This window comes from Uloborus diversus, chromosome 3 (assembly GCF_026930045.1).
Source record: "Uloborus diversus isolate 005 chromosome 3, Udiv.v.3.1, whole genome shotgun sequence".
Lineage (NCBI taxonomy): Eukaryota > Metazoa > Arthropoda > Arachnida > Araneae > Uloboridae > Uloborus > Uloborus diversus.
In genome coordinates this window covers 145,764,409-145,783,833 of record NC_072733.1, presented here as the reverse complement: position 1 = coordinate 145,783,833, position 19,425 = coordinate 145,764,409, and the positions used below count along the sequence as shown (strand labels likewise).

At 32.6% G+C, this 19,425-nt stretch overlaps 1 protein-coding gene across 1 annotated transcript in view; it reads right to left on the bottom strand.

Annotated features, from left to right (window-relative positions):
- LOC129218987 (WD repeat-containing protein 19-like) overlaps positions 1 to 17,154 on the bottom strand; it is a 95,740-nt gene extending 78,586 nt beyond the window's left edge. The window contains 3 exon segments of the mRNA XM_054853305.1: positions 12,294 to 12,359; positions 12,444 to 12,536; positions 17,150 to 17,154. Coding sequence (XP_054709280.1) covers positions 12,294 to 12,359; positions 12,444 to 12,536; positions 17,150 to 17,154 — 164 coding nt within the window.
- Between the last annotated feature and the right edge of the window lie 2,271 nt (positions 17,155 to 19,425).

Here is a 19,425-nt window from a genome sequence, read left to right as displayed (position 1 = left end):
TCTTAATTTCGCAGAAATTAATGGGTTTTAATTAATTTCTCCCGAACTAATTGAGATTTCGAAAAATCCTTTCTTAGTGGTTACTTTTGTAATCATGCGGACATGCCTGCCAAATTTCAAGTCTAAAGCTTCAGCGGTTTCGGCTGTGCGTTGATATATATATATATATATGTATATATATATATATATGTTATCTCAGGACATTGATTTTTATATATTAAGATTATTGATGTGATTATATTGCAAAAATATTATGAAGTTTTAAAAAACATTTTTTCAAAAAAAATTTTCTTTTTTTTTTGCATTTTGTTTTTAAGTATTTTCAGAACATTTCTGGAACTTTTTTAGGTCAACTTCTAATGACTGATTTTATAAATACATTAAAACAGATGATGGTGTACTATGTGTCAAGGAAAAAGGTTTTATAACTCACATTACAAATACAAATACAAAAGTGATGACCAGCAACAGGCTCTGGGCCCAGCTAGACTGGTCTTAGTCAATTTACAATCCCCAGTGAAGATCAATGGCCCTCTTAAAACTATCTACTCCCTTGCTCATTACCACCTCTTCCGGTAAACTGTTCCAAGGTTCCACTACCCTGCTAAAATATTAATTTTTCCTAACATCCATATTAGCCTGAGATTTAAATAGCTTAAAACAATGACCCCTTGTCCTGTTTTCAGTGCTAAACTTCAGCCCCGTAACATCTTTCATTTTAATAAATTTAAACAACTGAATCATGTCCCCTCGGTCTCTTCTTTGCTCAAGACTGTACATTTTTAACCTTCTAAGCCTGGAATCATAGTCTAAGTGAGAAAGTCCATTTATTAGCCTTGTAGCTCGCCTTTGAACCCTTTCCAATACATTAATGTCTTTCTTAAGATAAGGAGACCAAAACTGAACAGCATACTCCAAATGAGGTCTTACCAAACTTCTATATAAGGGCAGAAGAACTTCTTTAGATTTGTTTGAAATAGATCTATTGATAAACCCAAGCATCTTATTGGCTTTGTTACTAGCAATGCTGCACTGTTGGCTAAACTTTAAATCCTGACTTATTAAGACCCCCAGATCAGTAACTTTGTCTGCCTGACTAATGACTGAACCTTGCAAATAATAACTTGTACACTTATTTCCATGTCCTAAATGTAGCACTTGACATTTCCCAACATTAACAGCCATACACCATTTATCAGCCCACTCCGTAATATGATCTAGATCCTCTTGCAGCTGATTTGCTTGCTCTTCATTTTCTACAATCCCCATAACTTTGACATCATCAGCAAAACAATTCATGTTCCCAGAAATATTTTTGTGAATATCGTTCATAAAGACAATGAACAAAACAGGCCCTAACACTGATCCTTGAGGAACCCCGCTTAAGACCTCACTCCAATTAGAATAATTTCCCCTTACAACTACCCTTTGTTTCCTTCCGGTCAGCCAGTTTTTTACCCAAATGAAAGTTTTCCCTCCTATTCCCATATCAGCTAATTTGCTAAGTAGAGCAACATGTGGTACCTTATCAAAAGCTTTTTGAAAATCAATGTAAACAACATCTACAGGCTTCTTATTGTCCAAAGTCATGGTAACTTTGCCATAGAAATGTAATAAATTAGTTGCGCAAGATTTACCTTTCCTGAAACCGTACTGAAAACTAGTCAATAGATTATTAGTCTCTAGAAAAGTACTATCTTAATTTTTATCAATGTTTCAAAAATTTTGCAAATCACCGAAGTTAGACTCACAGGTCTATAATTTCCCGCACTCCCTTTAGACCCTTTCTTGAAGAGCGGTGTAATGTTAGCCAGCTTCCAGTCCTCTGGCACTGTCCCCGAGTTATAAGAAGCATTGAAAATATTTACGATTACATCTGCTAATTCCTCCACACATTCAACTAAAATTTTTGGATGAATATTATCAGGTCCCGGAGCCTTAGTCTCTTTATTTTTTTTCAACTGAAGTAAAACGTAATCCCTGGAAAATACAAAGTCCTCAAGCTGTACTATAGCTTGTGTCTTGTTGGTGTCAACTGTTAAGATACAGTTATCGTTAAAAACACTCGAAAAAAGTTATTAAGAACATTATCAATGTCACTATCGTCCTGAATTAAAATTCTGTGCTCATCAACCAGTGGCCCAATATGACTATTTGGAACTTTCCCCGAATTAGCGTATGCAAAAAACCTCTTGGGATTCCTGTTTATGTTATCTGCCAGTCTTTGCTCCAACTCTCTTTTCTGAATCCATACCAAATACTTAAATTTATGCCTTGCATTACAATATTGGAGCCTATCTGCACTGTGACCAGTTTCTCCAAACCTATGAAAAGCAGCTTGCTTGTAATTTAGAGCATCTTTAGTTTCCCTGGAGAACCACATTGGCCAAATTTTAGTGTTGACACCCTTTCTCCTAAAAGAAACATGATCCCCAACCGTTTTCGCTAGCTTTTCCTTAAACTCTGCCCACTGAAGGTTCACATCGCTATTGTCCAATCCAGAAGAAAAAACTGCTTTCAAACTCTGCCTAAGTGCCACAAAATCAGTATTTCTGAAATTGGGCACAAACCTAAAATTCTCTACTTTGTGCGTATCAAATTTAATCCCAAACCTAATACTGTTGTGGTCACTATCTCCAATGTGTTCCCCTACACATAACCCCTGAACAGAACCTTCCATATCACAGAAAACTAGATCCAAAATCACGTCCTGTCGAGTACCCTGAGTTACAATTTGATCTAAAAAACAGTCACCAATTACTTTCAAAAATTCCTCTTCTCTGCTTTTACTGTGGTAAAAATTATTCCAATAAATTCCTGGAACATTAAAATCTCCCATTATAATGACTGACCCCTTGCTTGAAATGTCACTAATAATACTAAACATCTGTTCATCTTGACCCTGGCTTAAGTTTGGTGACCTATAAATGTTCCCTAAACGTAGTTTATTGCCCTTATTGTTCATGAACTCCAGCCAAATAATATCAATCTCATTAGGTTTGTCATTAATCACCAATTCATTGCAAGTTAAAGTGTCTCTGACATAAAGTAAAACCCTACCACCTCTTTTACCTACTCTATCTTGTCTAAACAAAGTATACTCAGCAATAGATAATAAATCATCATCACTTTCGGTAGCCCATGTCTCGGTAGCTCCAATAATATCCAACCTCTCGTCTATTGTTATGCTTTTCAATTCTTCCATCTTGTTCCTAATACTACGAGCATTTGTATAAAAAACCTTAAGTAAGCCCATTTTACCTTTTTTTAATGCTGCGCGATTATTTGAATCCCAATTGTTAAAATCTTTTCTCTTACTAGCCACCCTATTTCCGTTTCTACTAAAATCCCAATAGTTAGTACCCATTCGAATTCTGCTCCTTAAAGCTTGCCCCCCATTCCAACTTAGTTTTTTGATTCTGAATCCTCTAAAACCAAACCACTAACCATTTTGACCCCCGTAGAGCTCAGATGCAGGCCATCCCTAGCAATCCAATCACGTTTACATTTACTCCATACATCAATAAACCTGATACTACGCTTAACGCAAATTTAATTTTAAATTTTACATTCATATTATACTTTTTTTATGCATTGCACATAATTTAGTCATGTAAACCAGCTGTCCAACAAAAATGCTTTCTAATAATTACTAGTCTATCTTTCATTTATGCTGTGTCATGTCTGTTTTTACAGCTCACATTTTCACTTCAATTTTGACTGTATGCCCTTATCATTACAATAATTTTACATAAATAGGGTAGAACTAAAAAGAGTCATTTAGCAATGCTGCTGCTGCTCAAGAATACCTCAAACTTGTAGTGTTCAGCAAGTTTGGTAAAAATAACTAGAGGACTGATTGTTGCAATTCAAGTCCACAACCTTGATATGTTTGAACAGTTGTTAGACCAACAATCATGCATGTTTCAATACATACTGTCTAAAATTGCTGACACTGTCTGCCAGAATCATAGGCAGATTTAGGACTGAGTTCCTGGGGGGGGGGGGCAGGATTTTTTTTAGCAACATTTTTATTGCCCCCCTACTCCTATGTTTTTGTCTGTTTCCTGTGATGCATAAATCCATGCTTTACGTTTTTGTGTGTCGTTTTCATTAATGCATGTTTTCATGCTGTCCTTTTTGAATTGACCTAAAGATAGGGAGTTGTTATCAAGAGAGTGACGCAGGGCTCCAATTTTAAGGGGCCGCGGGGTTTCTCCCCCGGAGGAAATTTTGTAAAATGAATATAAAATTCTGCATTTTGAAGCCTTATAAAGGTTAATTGTATAGACATAGAAATTTATAACCAGATTATACAGTTATACAGTATTGTTCAAATTTTGTAAGAAACAGCCATTTTAAGTTTGAAAGAAAAAATAAACTATAGATTTCTCATTGCAGCAATTTTTTTTAATTATAAGTAGTGCAGAAAACGAAAAGGAATAGAGGTAGTGTATTTTTTTTCCCTGGCAAAACAGATTAACAATATGCAGTAGAAGTAATTAGAGCCCACTTTGCATAGGATTTTCAAAGACTTACCTAATTATTTTCAAGGACTCTAGAATAAATAAAATTATTTAACGCACTTCATTTGTACTTTTCAGTCTCTGATATTTTAATACTTGAGTGTAAAGTTTTACAGTCCTGTTCTAACTTTGTGAGAAATAGCTATTTTAAATTTAAAAGAAAATAACTATAGATTTCTCATTACAACAACTTCTATTCAGTTACAAGTGGGACAGAAAACAAAGAGGAATAGAAGTAGAGTGTAATTTTATTTTTGGGCTAAACAGATTGACAATGTGCAGAAGTAAGATAAAAGCAAGCAACACCAAAAGAATTTCCAAAATTTTGCATTTGGGATTGAATTAATAGCAAGATATGAAACATGTGAGTCACAAAAATTTATTTCAAATAATATGTTACAAACGTGAAAACCATGATTTTTACATTTTTGATACAGGATGTGGCAAGGAGCTGAATTTGACATATTTTGGCATTCCTCCCCCTCTACCATTTGTTCTACATTTTAAAATTTAAGGTTTGTAGTCACACTTTTCCAAATGTTCAAGGTTTTCAAGCACTTAAAAATGAAATTAGTTTTTTCAAGCAATTTCCATTTTTTAAGGAACGAATCATGAATTTTTTTGGCGGGAGTTAGGGACCAAGGTTGCCAGATTTAAGAACAATATATACAGGACAGGCTTTTAGGAGTGAAAAGGGGGGGGGAGGGATTTTTGAGGCTTCTTTTCAGGATAAATCTGAAAAATTCAATCGCAACAAAGCATTAAACCTCACAAAATGTTGCTTACCAAAGTATAAAAATCAATTTCATTGCGATTGACGACGCATGCGCAGAGATATATTTCCAATATTAGTCAATGAGCAAAGAAACAACCATTCGGTTCATCATAGTCTGCCGCCATAACAAAAACATACAAACCAAATCAAAAGGAAAATAATTTTTTCGTTTGCTGTCACATGATTTTCTTATCGCTCATTGCTTCACATTTTTTGTTTTATTTTATTTTTCTCCCTTAAAATGTCTCGTTCTGTAAAATATTGTTATCAGCCAGAATACAGGACTTTAGCCATCCCGTATGGAAGTTCCCCGGGACGCGGAACAATTTTTCAAAATACGGGACTGTCCCTTGAAATCCGGGACGTCTGGCAATCCTGTTAGGCACCCACTTCAAAGTAGGGGCCCTAAGCAATAGCTTGTATTCCTTATAGGAAAATTCGGCCCTGTTTGTAATTCACTCTTACCTGCAAATTTTTGCTTGATTTGTTTGTAATTTTTACGAAAATTCGTCAGTTTTTACGGTGAAAGGATTTTTACGATTTTACCAATCTTTGTTAGCTTTTTATAGACTTTTATAAAATTTCAGCAAATTTTTCCAAAACTTTTGATGACTCAATTATTTAGATTTCAATAATGACAAGGTCTGACTCAATTAGACTTAGATGATTATGACTTACATTACTTTTTAAACAGTATTTATAAAGTAAGTAAAATTGCACTCTCCTTCTAAGTAAAAAGATTCATTTAATCAGAATACTCAGATAACTGAAATTTATTCAGTTTGTGGTAGTATTTATTTTCTCTCTCTCTCTCTTAAAGAGAGAGAGAGAGAGAGAAGGAAAAAAACTATGTTTTTTGTTTTTTAGATTTTCTCAAAAGGCTAATTAATTTACTAAGAACATAAATATTATGCACTAGCAGTACCCGCACAGCGATGCCAGTGCTAAAAATTGAATGGAAGTCCGTTGAATAAAAAAAATTGTCGCCCCCTCCCCCTCTGATGTGACATGATCGTTTTTCTTTGTATAAAATGCGTACACACCTTTTCAAAAAAAAAACTATTTAAGTTTCTATGGAATTTAAAACTTTTCGTCAAATCATTAAATTAGATTTACAATTGCTTTAAAACTCTATTTAGCGAGTGAAGCGGTTTTTACTGCAATTTAAAATATTTCTTAGTACTAATATCTTTCAAATGTAAAAGTAACTCCGCAGCTCTATTGTTTATCGCCAAACTTGCCACGCAACCACGCTATCATAATCCATCCGTCTAACGAAAAAAAAAAAAACATCCCGTGGAACATTCAAAAATCATCGTCAGAAAAAAAGAAGAAAATGTCGTACATTTCATTCGGATAAAAACAAATCAAAAGTTTCTTTCTTTTAAAACAAATCGCCAAAACAATGAATTCTTTAATGGTTGCTTTAAAACAATAATTCTAGACTGAACCTGCCCAGCGCCTAACGTGCCAAGCGACCACACTACCGGAACCCAGCCCTTTTGTGAGTGAAGTGGATGTTTTTTCTTTGGCAATAATAAATTTTTCGCTAAACAAACAAAAATGTATAAAATCACAATAACAGTAGCTTTCAAATCTTTATATATTAAGAGCTGTGTTGCCCGGCTTTGCCCGGTCTACCTTAAGAAAAAAATTGTGTCAAGTGACATATATTCAACTATTAATTAAAAGAATAACTTAATGATAAAGAATAACTTAGATAAAAGAAAAAAAACACCATACAAAATTACCCTTCCAAACAATGACGACAGATATTAAAATACTTTTAAGAAATTAAAATGCGAAAGATGGATTTTAAAAGCGTAACCATGGAAACATGAAATAAAATAAGTTTAAGAAATAAGAGAATAAACAATGGATCCAATAAGCGTAACCGTGGAAATGCGAAAATAAAATGGTTGACAACCTGAATCAAAATGACATATTTCAAAATTGATTTATAAACGCTTGTAACTTTTTTTCCTTTGGAGATAGAAGCTGATTTTGTCAACCATAGGTCGAAAGAGATCTGGAGTAAAAAATCTCGCTTTTTCCCATGCTGTCAAAAAGAAAACTGTGGGACAATTCCTTCACTTTTTATTGATAGATTTAATGAAGAAAGTAGTGCCAAAATTTCAGCTAAGCCTAAAAAAGTTCGAGTTAAAAACGCAAATTACTCCCGCGGTAATTAAGTTAGAGCGTGGAAATATATTGTTTAGAACGCAGAAAATTCTACCCTTTTTAACGATATATAATATTAATATGTGCAAGAAGTTTTTCACCCTTTTAATAGCCAATAATAGGCAATTTGTGTGAAATTTTGGTCTACATTTGAATAAAAAAAGAACTATTTATCGGATTTTTTCGAATTATAGCCTATGTTACTCAGCAAGAAAGCACCTTTCATGTAGTGAAAGAATTTTTCAAATAGGTGCAGTGATTCCGGAGATTACCTCGAACATATAAACACACAAAAATCCGCCCTCTCCCTTTATAATATTAGTAAAGATAAAGATAATTGTTTGCTTCTGTCACTATCAGCAAGGCCATGGCCGAAGTACATTAGTCCTTGGTGTCCACAAATTTGGCGACAATTGGGAAAATTGCTAAGACTCCTAATTTTCAAACTCTTCCCATAATTTCTACACTGTCTGGGGGAATTATCATAACGTAGATCGTAAAATACGCAGAATTGGCGAAAACATTTCCCCATTGCTTATAATTCCGTGGCGCCAAGTTTGTGGACCTTTAAGAAATTAAAATGAAGCGAATCTAAAAGACGTAACCATGGCAATGCAAAACAAAACATCAGTAATTTTAATGGAGATTGGATTCATTCGAACTTTATTTTTAACGGCTTGTAACTTTTTTTCTTTGGAGATAGAAGGTTGTTTTTTCGACCATAGATCGAGATATTTCTGGAGTAAAAAATGTCGCTTTTTCCAATGGTGTCAAAAAGAAAACTGTGGGACAATTCCTTCACTTTTTATTGATAGATTTAATGAAGAAAGTCTTGCCAAAATTTCAGCTAAGCCTAAAAAAGTTCGAGATAAAAATGCAAATTGCTCCCGTCGTAATGAAGTTAGAGCATTGAAACAAATTGCTTAGAACGCGGAAAATTCTACCCTTTTCAATGACATAAAATATTAATATGTGCAAATAATTTTTCACCCCTTTAATAGACAATAATAGGCAATTTACGTGAGATTTGGGTCTAAATTGGAATAAAAAAAGAATCATTTATCGGATATTTTTCGAATTATAGCCTATGTTACTCAGTAAGAAGGCACCTTTCATACAGTGAAAGAATTTTTCAAATAGTTGCAATAGTTCCGGAGATAACCTCGAACATATAAACACACAAAAATTCGCCCTCTCTCTTTATAATATTAGTAAAGATAAACATACTTGAAATGTGGACACAAATCATAACGAGTAGATCGTTCTGTTAGCGCTAATGGGGGAGGGGAGTTTTCCCCCTTTGCTTTAGGTTCTAATTTGTTGAAATAATCGTCAATTATTATAAGTGTTGCAGCTTAATGTATAACTCGTTTAGCCTATATTTTCATTCATATGCTTGCCCAAAAGGTTTTTCTGTCCAAAATAGTGAATTTTGATACATTTTCAACACCCCAGTGACAGCTATACTATTTTTATTTAATGTTCGTTCCCCCCCCCCCCTTTTTCTTTTCTCTCATCAGAAAAGGACATTCGCTTTTCTCTTCATTTTCATTGAACAATTCAAAAAAGAAAAAGTCATGATTTTTTTGTTTTAAGATTTTGGAAGACGTGTTATTACTATATAAAGTCCTCCCAAAACTGGGGGGGCATTGCCCCCCCTCTGCCCCCTTATAAATCCGGCCATGGCCAGAATTTTACGTACTTGGCATTTTTGAAGATAGTCAAAAATCACTTATTACAATGAAGATAAATTGAGCAGTATGAATAATATCAGGACATTAATCAACAAATATTGAGCAATATTTACCTAATTGGACATTCTTAATTATTTATGACACTACTTTCTCTCTCATAACTATAATTATCACAAAAACTGAACTCAAAGGAGAAACTCTGTGAGGAGGTAAATACCAAATATTACACCCTGGCAACATTTTAGTCGCAAAATAATATAAAAATCATACCAATTATTGATTTAAATCTAAATTTAATGCTTTTTCTTGCCACAAAACTTACAAAGTTAGTTTACATAACTGGTGCAAGATGGCACATTAACGATATAATCTACAGAGACATATCATCAAAATTTCATAATTTAGAAGAAAGAATTTTGAACTTTAAACATACATTATTTCAGAAAAAGTTTGATTAACCAAAGTGATTAGCACTGAACCACCTTTGATAAATCGAAAATTCTGGATAAAAGAGGAACTCATTAATGGCTGTCAGCAGACTGGAAAATGAGCGGCTTTAAACAGGTTCACATTTACAAAAAGACTAGTACAAATGATGTTTTTAAATATATTAACCCTAACTGAATCAATTCTTTCTGAAGAGGCATAAGTTCAACAAATGAAATTTTACCCGATTCAATAAAATAGTGGTTTCATTCAAAAATGAACTAAATTCTACAAGAATTTTTATGACGAATTTAACCAGATGTAAGATCATTACCTCACCTTAAATTACGTTTCATTTCTTCTCTGAAATGAATTTAAATGTTAACTGATTTATGATAATTAAAAATGATATAACAAAGTGACAAAAATAATTGGTGAATTCTGTCTGCATAAAATAATTATTTTAAGAAAATATATCTTGTATTTTCCTCTTTCTCTCATCTTGTTTTTGTGAAGTAATAAAGTCTGGTGTAAAACAATAGTGAAAAAAAAAAACCCCAAACTGAGAGAAAAAAAAAGTTCCACATCTGTGTAAAACTATTCATATTCATCAAATACATAATCTGTTGAAATCTTTTTCTATCCTTCTCGTGCTTAGTTTTGTGGACCAAGTTTGATTATATTAATATGATTTCATCTTGGTATCGGTTATTTCTTCTTGCATTATGAAAATTTTTCCTTTGTACTAAATATTGGCAAAGGTAGTTCAGCTGACGAGCATTACTTTGCAAGCATTGCTTTACAGTATGCTCATGAAAAGTCTTTAAAATAGCAAGCCTGAAACCACTTCTTTAGTATTAGAACTACACTCAATATTAATATACCAGACAGCCTGGTTATCTTTCAATAGAACACCCTGTTTCTTTGATGATCTATTGAACATCTAAGCATCATGAATGTTGAGAACTGAAAACATTTGACATCCGGTAGAATCATTTTTCCGAAATCCCAATTTGAAAAATAAATCCTCTTAAAAAATGAAGGGCACTGTTTTAGCAGTTACAGATTTTATTGACTTCAACGGATTTGACGGTGAATCTTGATGTAACTCTGGAATTTCACTTATAAGAGATTGGATTTCACATGGCAATAATCTGTCACCTCTGTTTAACATTTGCTTTACTGTCCTAAACCCCGGTCGCAAGGAATAAACGAATGTCCTCTAAGAGGAAAGGTATCAGCAATCTTGTTAAATTTTTTCAGTGTTTTTTCTGGAAACAATTTCCTGCAGTGTTGTTCTTATTTTGACCATCATTGAAAGAGTACCGTTTTTTTACACTTCTTAAAGTTATGCTGATAAAATCCTTGAGAAATTAGCAAATTTCCTTCCGATACTTTTCTACCTTACCTTTACTCAGGCTGCCCATAATGTTGAATTTTTGCGGGGGAGGGGGTAAAGGATGTGTACTGAATGTGACTTTTATTGGAAATTCCCCTCTGGCCGATCCCCTAAATAACAAGCCTGTCTCTGTCGTAATAATGCTAGAGAAAAGGTGTTATTTGCATTTACTTCATTACATGATAAAACCTAGCTCTTCTATGATCATGCCATAATCACATAGCGTCTTACTTGCATGTTGAGAAAAGAAAAGGCATAATTCCAGGACTTATGCCCTTTTGGAACTAACCAAAAATTGTGGCACTTAAATAAAGTGCTTTGTTGTTCGAGGATTCACTTCCCCTTCTACTCTAGTCTATTGCTATACATAAAAATATGGTAAAACCACAGCTAACTCAATTTTGCAAAAAATGGGACTTATGCCTTTTCTATAATAATCGATTCAATTATAAAGACATGTGTTAAGTTAATGTCACACAAAATGTAATACAAAAAAATAAAGCAAAAATAATATAATTAACTTTAATTATTATTGTGTTGTTAACAAATATAATTAACTGTATTTTTGTTCCTTAACCTAAAATATAATACATGGTAACAAAATAATTGTTCAAAAAAAAAACAATACTTTACTTTCACATTTTGCTTTTTAGAATGTAATGGCATTTTTTAAAAAAAAGGGAATTATTGGATGCTCCAAAAATTTACCTGGTGAGTTTCAGAAAATGAAACAGAAATTATAGAAATGCAGGGATAATTGATCTGCAGTAAAATTGTTGACTAAATCAAAAAAAACAGTATCTACCAACTTCAATTAAATGACATTTTGGTTTTAAAAGTTTGGGATAATAGAGGTTCTTCTGTAATTCTAAAGCAATGTGTTGAAACAATGCAAATTAGCAAACACTAGTGGAACACCCACTTTTCTGTTATTTATTTAAAACTGATTTATTTTAGATTTTTTTTTTTTTTTTTTTTTTTTTGAAGCTATTTCTCTCATTTCTTTTAGCTTTAATTATACTATTTTAAACTTTTTAAACAACTAGTAGGGAAATAATTTCTGCATTACATTTGCATTATTCCCCAGATAGTAGAAAATCCAAATTTACAAATTAGATTGTGTAAAACTTTTGACAGATAAATATTATAGATAAATAAAGATGGGACATATAGGAAGATTAAAATAATCTTTATGCAACTGCTGAATTTATTTAAGACATATATTGAAAGATAAACAGATTGAAAAGTGAAATGCCAAAAAAAAAAAAAACTTGGCAAATAAACTAACTTACCCAGGCAAGGCCAAGTCATATATTTTTTCTCCATGCCTATCAAATATGTATACAACTTGATCATTCCTATGAGTAAAAAGCTATAATATAAATTCAGTAACAAATTAAATGTGATTGAAACAATTTACGTTTTGAGAATAGAAATTATACCCAGTAGTAACGAGGAAATTTCCGGACATAGACTGCCATTTGAATAAAACTGGTCCATTTCCATGATATTTTCTAGGTATTGTAAAAAATCCTCTGTAAAATCAAGTTTAATTAACTCGAACAATTTATTTAATGAATGTTGCATATCTGACTTGTCATTAAAAATTATTTTAACAAAATAAAACAATTTAAAGAAAAATTTTGAAGATTGCAATTACAATCAAGATGAATGAGAAAGCAACTTATTTGAGCAATAATCTTTGCACACATCAGAGAAACAAATAACACAGCTAATTGTTTGATTCCCTAAAATGCTTTAGAAAGCGTGACAAAAAGGAATTGAACTCTGTTAATACAACCGTGCTTAATACAAATTTATGGCTAAAAGAACATTTTAATTTTTTTTCGTTTTTAACTTTAAAAATTTCAGATAATATGGACATTAAAAGGAAAGACTTGGCTAAGGTGAGAAATATTTCTAAATCCTTTTTGCTTTGAAGAAAAGTTTTTGCTTTGAATATACTAAATTTTTCTCTAATGAAAAATATTCATTTTAAGTGGTTGTACAAAAACTATTACGTATTGAGAAACATATATTAAACCTTTTCGTACAGAGAATAAAGGCTACACAAAACGGATTTTGGGAGGGCACTTTAAATTTCTTCGAGATAAAACTATTTTTGATTGTGAATCACCACCTGTCACTTTGCAATCTATTATCATCCTTCTTTTCTTTAAATGTTTTCTACAAACGTTAAATTTCAAAAGTAAGTTAGTTTTTTCTGAAATTTATTTGGGTAATTATATTATATGATATCTGCATTGGTAGTAGTACCTAAACAGCAGTAGTTTTTAAAAGTAGACAAATGCATTCCTTTATTTATTTCAATTTCCCTTATTTATGGGCATTAAAATTAAAACAGCTAAGATTTTTAAAAAAATTTAGTTTTCGCACTTCGTATTCACCAAATTCAACTGCACTTAAAACAAAACATTACGAACATACATGAAATACACCACCAGCTCAGTCATTCCAGCCGAGGACTGCAGTTTCGTACTTATAAGCACTCATCATCCCGGCATAGGAAGTGACTAAGCTGGAGGCAGTAAACCTCTTAAGGAAGTCAAGAGTGCCAAACAAACTGGTAGCTAATATAGAACTAGCATTGACCAAACGAGTGACCAAAGCAATGGTTTGGTTAAACTCGAAGATTAAAATCAAGGCATGGTATTTTTTCATTTTAGGAAAATCATGAAGATTTTATGAATTAATTGTTAATGAATGTGGTGAAAACATTCATATTTATACCTAATTTCTTTGTAATTAGTTAAATAATTAAGAGTAAAATCTTGTAATTTCGTTTCTTCATACTTAAGATTTCTATAGGAGAATATTTTTGAAAGGAGTTTGAAAATCTTTAACTACTATAAAAAATACAACACAGAAATGGTTCTTGGTATAAATGATTAGAGAAATAATTTACTGTGATAGTTCAGGCATTATTGATTACAAATAATCAAGAAAATTTTTTTTCAAATTAATTTCCTCATATAATCATAGCTATCTACTAGAAATCCTCAGATATATATAATGGCAAATGATTGAGTAATGCTCCTCACGTCACCAACAATGAAACTTACGCCACGGCGTGATAATTTGGTAATACTTTTTGGTAAGTTTGACATGCAAGGAAATGCTTTGTTACGACAAGGCTGAACTGGATCCGGTAACTAAACTGCTTTACAGGTAAGGCTGTTTTAGACCTTTTTTTTTTTGGTAAGTCAAAGGGGGCGGGGGTGCTGAAACCGGGTGAGTGCCTTCAGGCCCGCTTGTTCTTGTGCCCTCCTGTTTATGGTTGTACGACTTCGTTTTTTTTTTTTTCCATGTTTGAAGTGTGTGAAGCAATCTACAAAAGTTGGCTGTTGTTCTCAATTAATATTTTTGTTACAATTGAATAATATATTGAAATCATAGCACCTGGCATGTTGTAGGTAAGGCAGGAGAGTGGGGGTGAATGAGATCCTGAGAAAAGTGACCGTCCTCTGGACTGTGAATTCTCCCGCCCTCGGACCTATGGCCCTTGTTTTTTGCCTCTTAGGGTTAAAGCATGTAACATATAAATTCATAGCCCCCCCATACCCACCTTTGAATTCATAGCACCGGGATGTGATAGGTAAGACGCAGATGAAGAGAGGAGATCCTGACTGAAAGTGCTCTCAAACCTGTATGCTTTTTTTTTTTCTCTGCTTGTGAAACTTCCTTCTTTTTTGTAAGTCAAGGCCGGGGGGAACGATCCTGAGATAATCCTGGTCCATTTTTTCTTACACTCTACTGCTAGTGTGCCTTCGATTTTTAGGTTTGAAGGGATCCATAAAAGTCTGCTGTTATTCTCAGATAATACTTGATTGTAACTGAATAATACACTGAAACTAGAATTCACCCAGTGGTCAAAATTCAACATTCATTATTGAATATTTGAGAAAACATATGAATTTTCCTGTTTCTAACATTTTAATTTTTACTCTTATACATTTGTTTACTGTACATCTGGGAATATATAATTTTTACTCATAATACCAAACAGTAATGATTTATTTTGATTTTACTCTCTGTATGTGGCACAACATAGCCTATTAAGGCTTTTGAGCAAAAAAAAAAAAATCCATGAGAACCAAAGCTTTTTGTATGTTAATCTCAAAACAAATGGAGAAAGGGGATATTTCGATTATTGAGAAATTGGCGTGGCAATCAAATTCTTGGCGGGAACAATTTCATTTTGGATACCATGTTGTCTCTGATAACCCTATATACAGTATATATTTCTCTACTTTTTGTTTACGTATTTAATCTCTGTGTGGTGACCAGATCAGAATAGTCCCAACGTAATCCATGCGTGTCGTAAAAGGCAACTAAAATGGATACCCAATCTAAGGTGTGAGACACAGTGCTGATGGCTGGATAGCATCTGGGTTGTATGATGTCTAAACGGTTCCCTTGAGGAACCGGGCAAAATCTCATTGTAATTTGCCTTGCACTCGTACAGGGTGGTTGTGCAGGTGTTGACTTTTTACCACACCTAGTTTCCAGCTCCTTTGAAGCTGGATACTGGCTTGAAGGAGAGACCCAGCAACCTTGATGCTGGAGAAGGTGAGGGTGCAGGTCTGCAACCCACCGACTGGTGAGGGGCCATTTCTGCACCCCCCCGCACCCCCCTGCAGTAGGTGGGCAGGGGGTACTCATTAATGTACAAAAATGCAACAGGCGCAGGCAGGAGAGAGGAGGCTGTTATAGAAGGCAAAAGCCACTGTAGGGTTGCCATCAAAATTTTACTTGAAAATAGTTGCTTTAGTAGCCTGAAATTTTAAAAATAGTCACCTAAAGGGTCACCTCAGAGAAACAGTTGAGTTGTGTTTTGAATCCCTGAAGTTGACTATCTCTAGTAAATACAAAAAAAAAAAAAAATCAAAACTTAATTTCTCAGATTTAACACTTGTTTCAACATTTACTTAGTTAATTTTTAGTATTTTTCAATGGAATTACTGTTTTAAAAAAGGTTTTCATTTAACATCATGAAGGCGTTACATGTACGAAACGTTTGTATTTAGTGTCACAAAATGAAAAAAATACTTAAGATTTGATTTTTTTTTTAATTTTAAGACATAAAGGAGTTATTGAGTTTCTGTGTGAGTAAAACAAACATATAATTACTGCAGAGTTAAAAATTTGATGACAAAATGGAAAACTTAAGAAATTTATTGGGGTTTTAGTCACATAATCAATAAAACTTTGTTTTTCTTTTATTAATAAGTTTTAACTTTGTTTCTTTTTGTTTTTTTGCTTTTCTCCCTTCTTGTAACTTTTCTGCACTGTCTATCATCCCTTTTGCTATGCTAATTTCGGACAAATCAATTTCCTCAATAGCTAATTTCAGTCATTTGTTTTGCTAATTTTAATAGGAAATCCGAAGACTATTGATTGGGTTCCTTTTCTAAGTAATCACCTCTGACTTGTCTTTTGAGTGTTTAAGTTGATATTGCTTCACATTTGATTTATTCCTCTCTCTCTCTCTGTAGCTTTTTTTTTTTTAATCATCTTTTTACATTTCTTGTTTTAATTCAGAATCTATATTGTCAACTTTCTAAATTCCTCCAGATAATTTTTGTATGACTTGTGCACTAATATTTGATATACAGTCCAGAAAGCAAGATGTCTTATTCTGAACTTCGTATTGATCAATATTTAGTTTGTTTCGAAAGAAAATGCGCTAAAATGTAGAAAATTGTGAAAAACCCACTTTACCGAGATAGTGGGTTGTTTCAAGTATGAGGCCCGAAAAACCGCATTTTGGACCTAGTTTGACGAACCCTGACTTTGATATGATATAATTGTTTTGATTTAGGTTCAGTTGTTGCATTATAGTTTTCAACTTGCAAAATCCTACAGATTTAAATGAAACAAAGTTGCACTGCTTTCTTAAATCAAATTTTACCCAACTTTGAGAATGTTGGGCTACCTTTAAAAGTTATAACTATGAGCTCAAACTTCAACAATTATTTTTTACATAAATGGAACCAAATAGGAGGGTAAGACCAGTAAATATCAGAAATTTGTTTAAAAAAAGGGGGGGGGGGGTTTGGACCACCCTACTGTCCAACCACCTTTTAAATGGTCTCAAGATGTTAAGTTATCTGTATTTAGTACATACTTCATGGTTATATTTGTTTCTCCATGTATTATTTTCTTTTACTGCTTCAAAAATTGACCATAGTGTCTTTTTATAAAAAATGAGCAGCCAATTTTCTTCCGTTTTAATTGCTTGTGTTTCACTATCATATGAAATGATTGGTCTAATAAGGGTTTTGTATAGATTAATTTTTGCATTAATAGTGAGGAGTTTAGATTTTAATTGGTTGTTTAAACCAAAGTACCATCTGTTCGTTATTAAAATTCTATAAAATTTGTTAGTTATTAAAATAAAGCCAAAATAAGTTAATATAAGGTAGCATACAATTAGTGATGTAAAATACCTGGGTATTTATTTTTAGGGGTAAATACCCAAATTGGGTATATACCCGTGTATTTATTTCAAAAATTTATATTCAACTAAAATACTTTTCTGTATGTATTCCACTATGTATGAGGAGCAAACATTCAAACCATGTTTTCTCCTTCGGATACAGTTTTTCAGGAAGCACAAAAAACTAATATATTAAAAAAACTTGTTTTAGATCCCAATTATCATTTTTTAGTTGTATTACTGGTTACTAGTAAGATTTGTAGGCGTACTTTACCTAATAAACTTAAAATGAATTAGAAAAATGCATTTGAAATTTGGAGAAATCATGTTTTGACCGAACTCAAAGGAGGAAACATGTTTTGAATGTTTTCAATGTGGATAAAACACTTTTTGAATGAAAAAGATAGTAACTTATTATATTGTTACAATTACATTTTTTAATGGAATAAAACTAATTAAGGACATAATAAAACTGATTATGTTATAAAATAAAGCTAGAAATTTATATGTGAAAAAAAATTGTCCTGCATATTGTAGGGAATCTTTAAATTCTTAAACCGATATCCTCATCCAAACAATCGCACACTACTTTCTCCGTTTCATCATTGCGTGCAGGTAAATTATAAATAATGTCTTTGTACCAATTAAAATCAGGTTGATTTGGCCACTCTTCGCCATACATTAAGCTTAAAATTTTGTCTACGTCTCTCTTCTTTTCAACTGATATTATATGGCTAAGAGGAAGAGATTGTAAGACAACACTTTTCACAATGTGCATCTATTATTTCTTCCATCCCTAAATTAATAATAAAAATTTAGGTAAAAGCACACCGCTCTAAAATAAACAAACACCCCCCCCCCCCCAACATAGTATCAAGCAAACAATAACATAACCTCTGAAACACTAGACACATTGGGAAATAGCTGGGTCACGTGATCAGTAAGAACAGCTCTGATTGGTTGGCTGGAGGAATCATTGTTTGACTGGAAACTGGCTCTGGAGGAAAACACTTTTTGAATGAAACCTGAATTTCATAAATAGGTTTATAATGGGAAAAAACATGTTTTGGTTGAAAACAATAGCATATTTTTGTACCATTTAATGTTGAGTTCAAAGAAAAATCACTAACTCATTTTTTTTCATTTTTGGAGAAAACACTGTTTGAATGTTTGCTCTTTGTATATATATAACCAATCATATGCAAAACAATAAATTTTTGCCCAAAAATTGTATTTTGATCACACATTCAAAGAATTATTGTGTGAAACAACTTAGCAATCTAATACGATATTCGCATTAAATGTGTTGGATATGCCTAATCAATGTTGATAGCCAAATTTCAGATATAAAAAGCCATTCTACAAAAAGTAAAAAGCTTAACTTGTTACAAAAAAAGCAAACATCAATTTTTTAAGATCCTAGTCTTTTATTACCCAGTAATATGTCCATGCATGACATCAGAATGCAACGAAATGCCGCTCAATTTTTTATTAATTTTTCTTTACCTATATCCTACATGCAGAAATTTCCCCCAAACCTAGTTCAAGTGTTGAGGTGTATTCTGCAGATAACGTATCAGTCCTTAGTAGGCTTAATTCATTTTGATATTTTGCCTTTCACTTCATATTGTATTTCAAGCATATGTATTGAGTGTGAGAAAAAAATAGAGACATTGCAGCTGATATGCTTTAAGAGCAAAATAATTTAATACTAAAAATAAATGCAGTACAACAAAAATGTTAGCTTAAAAATTCTTGATCATTCCTTTTTCAGTAAAATGTGTTTGAAGATGTTTTACAGTTTATGTTTTTTACAAAGAAAATCATCACTTTTTGATATCACCTAATATTTTTTTTTTTTTTTTTGCAAAATGTGCAATTACTAGGTAATTTACCCTGCCTTTGGATAAATACCCAAAAAAATGTTAACCTGCCCACCCTACATTACTTCTTGCGTGTATTAA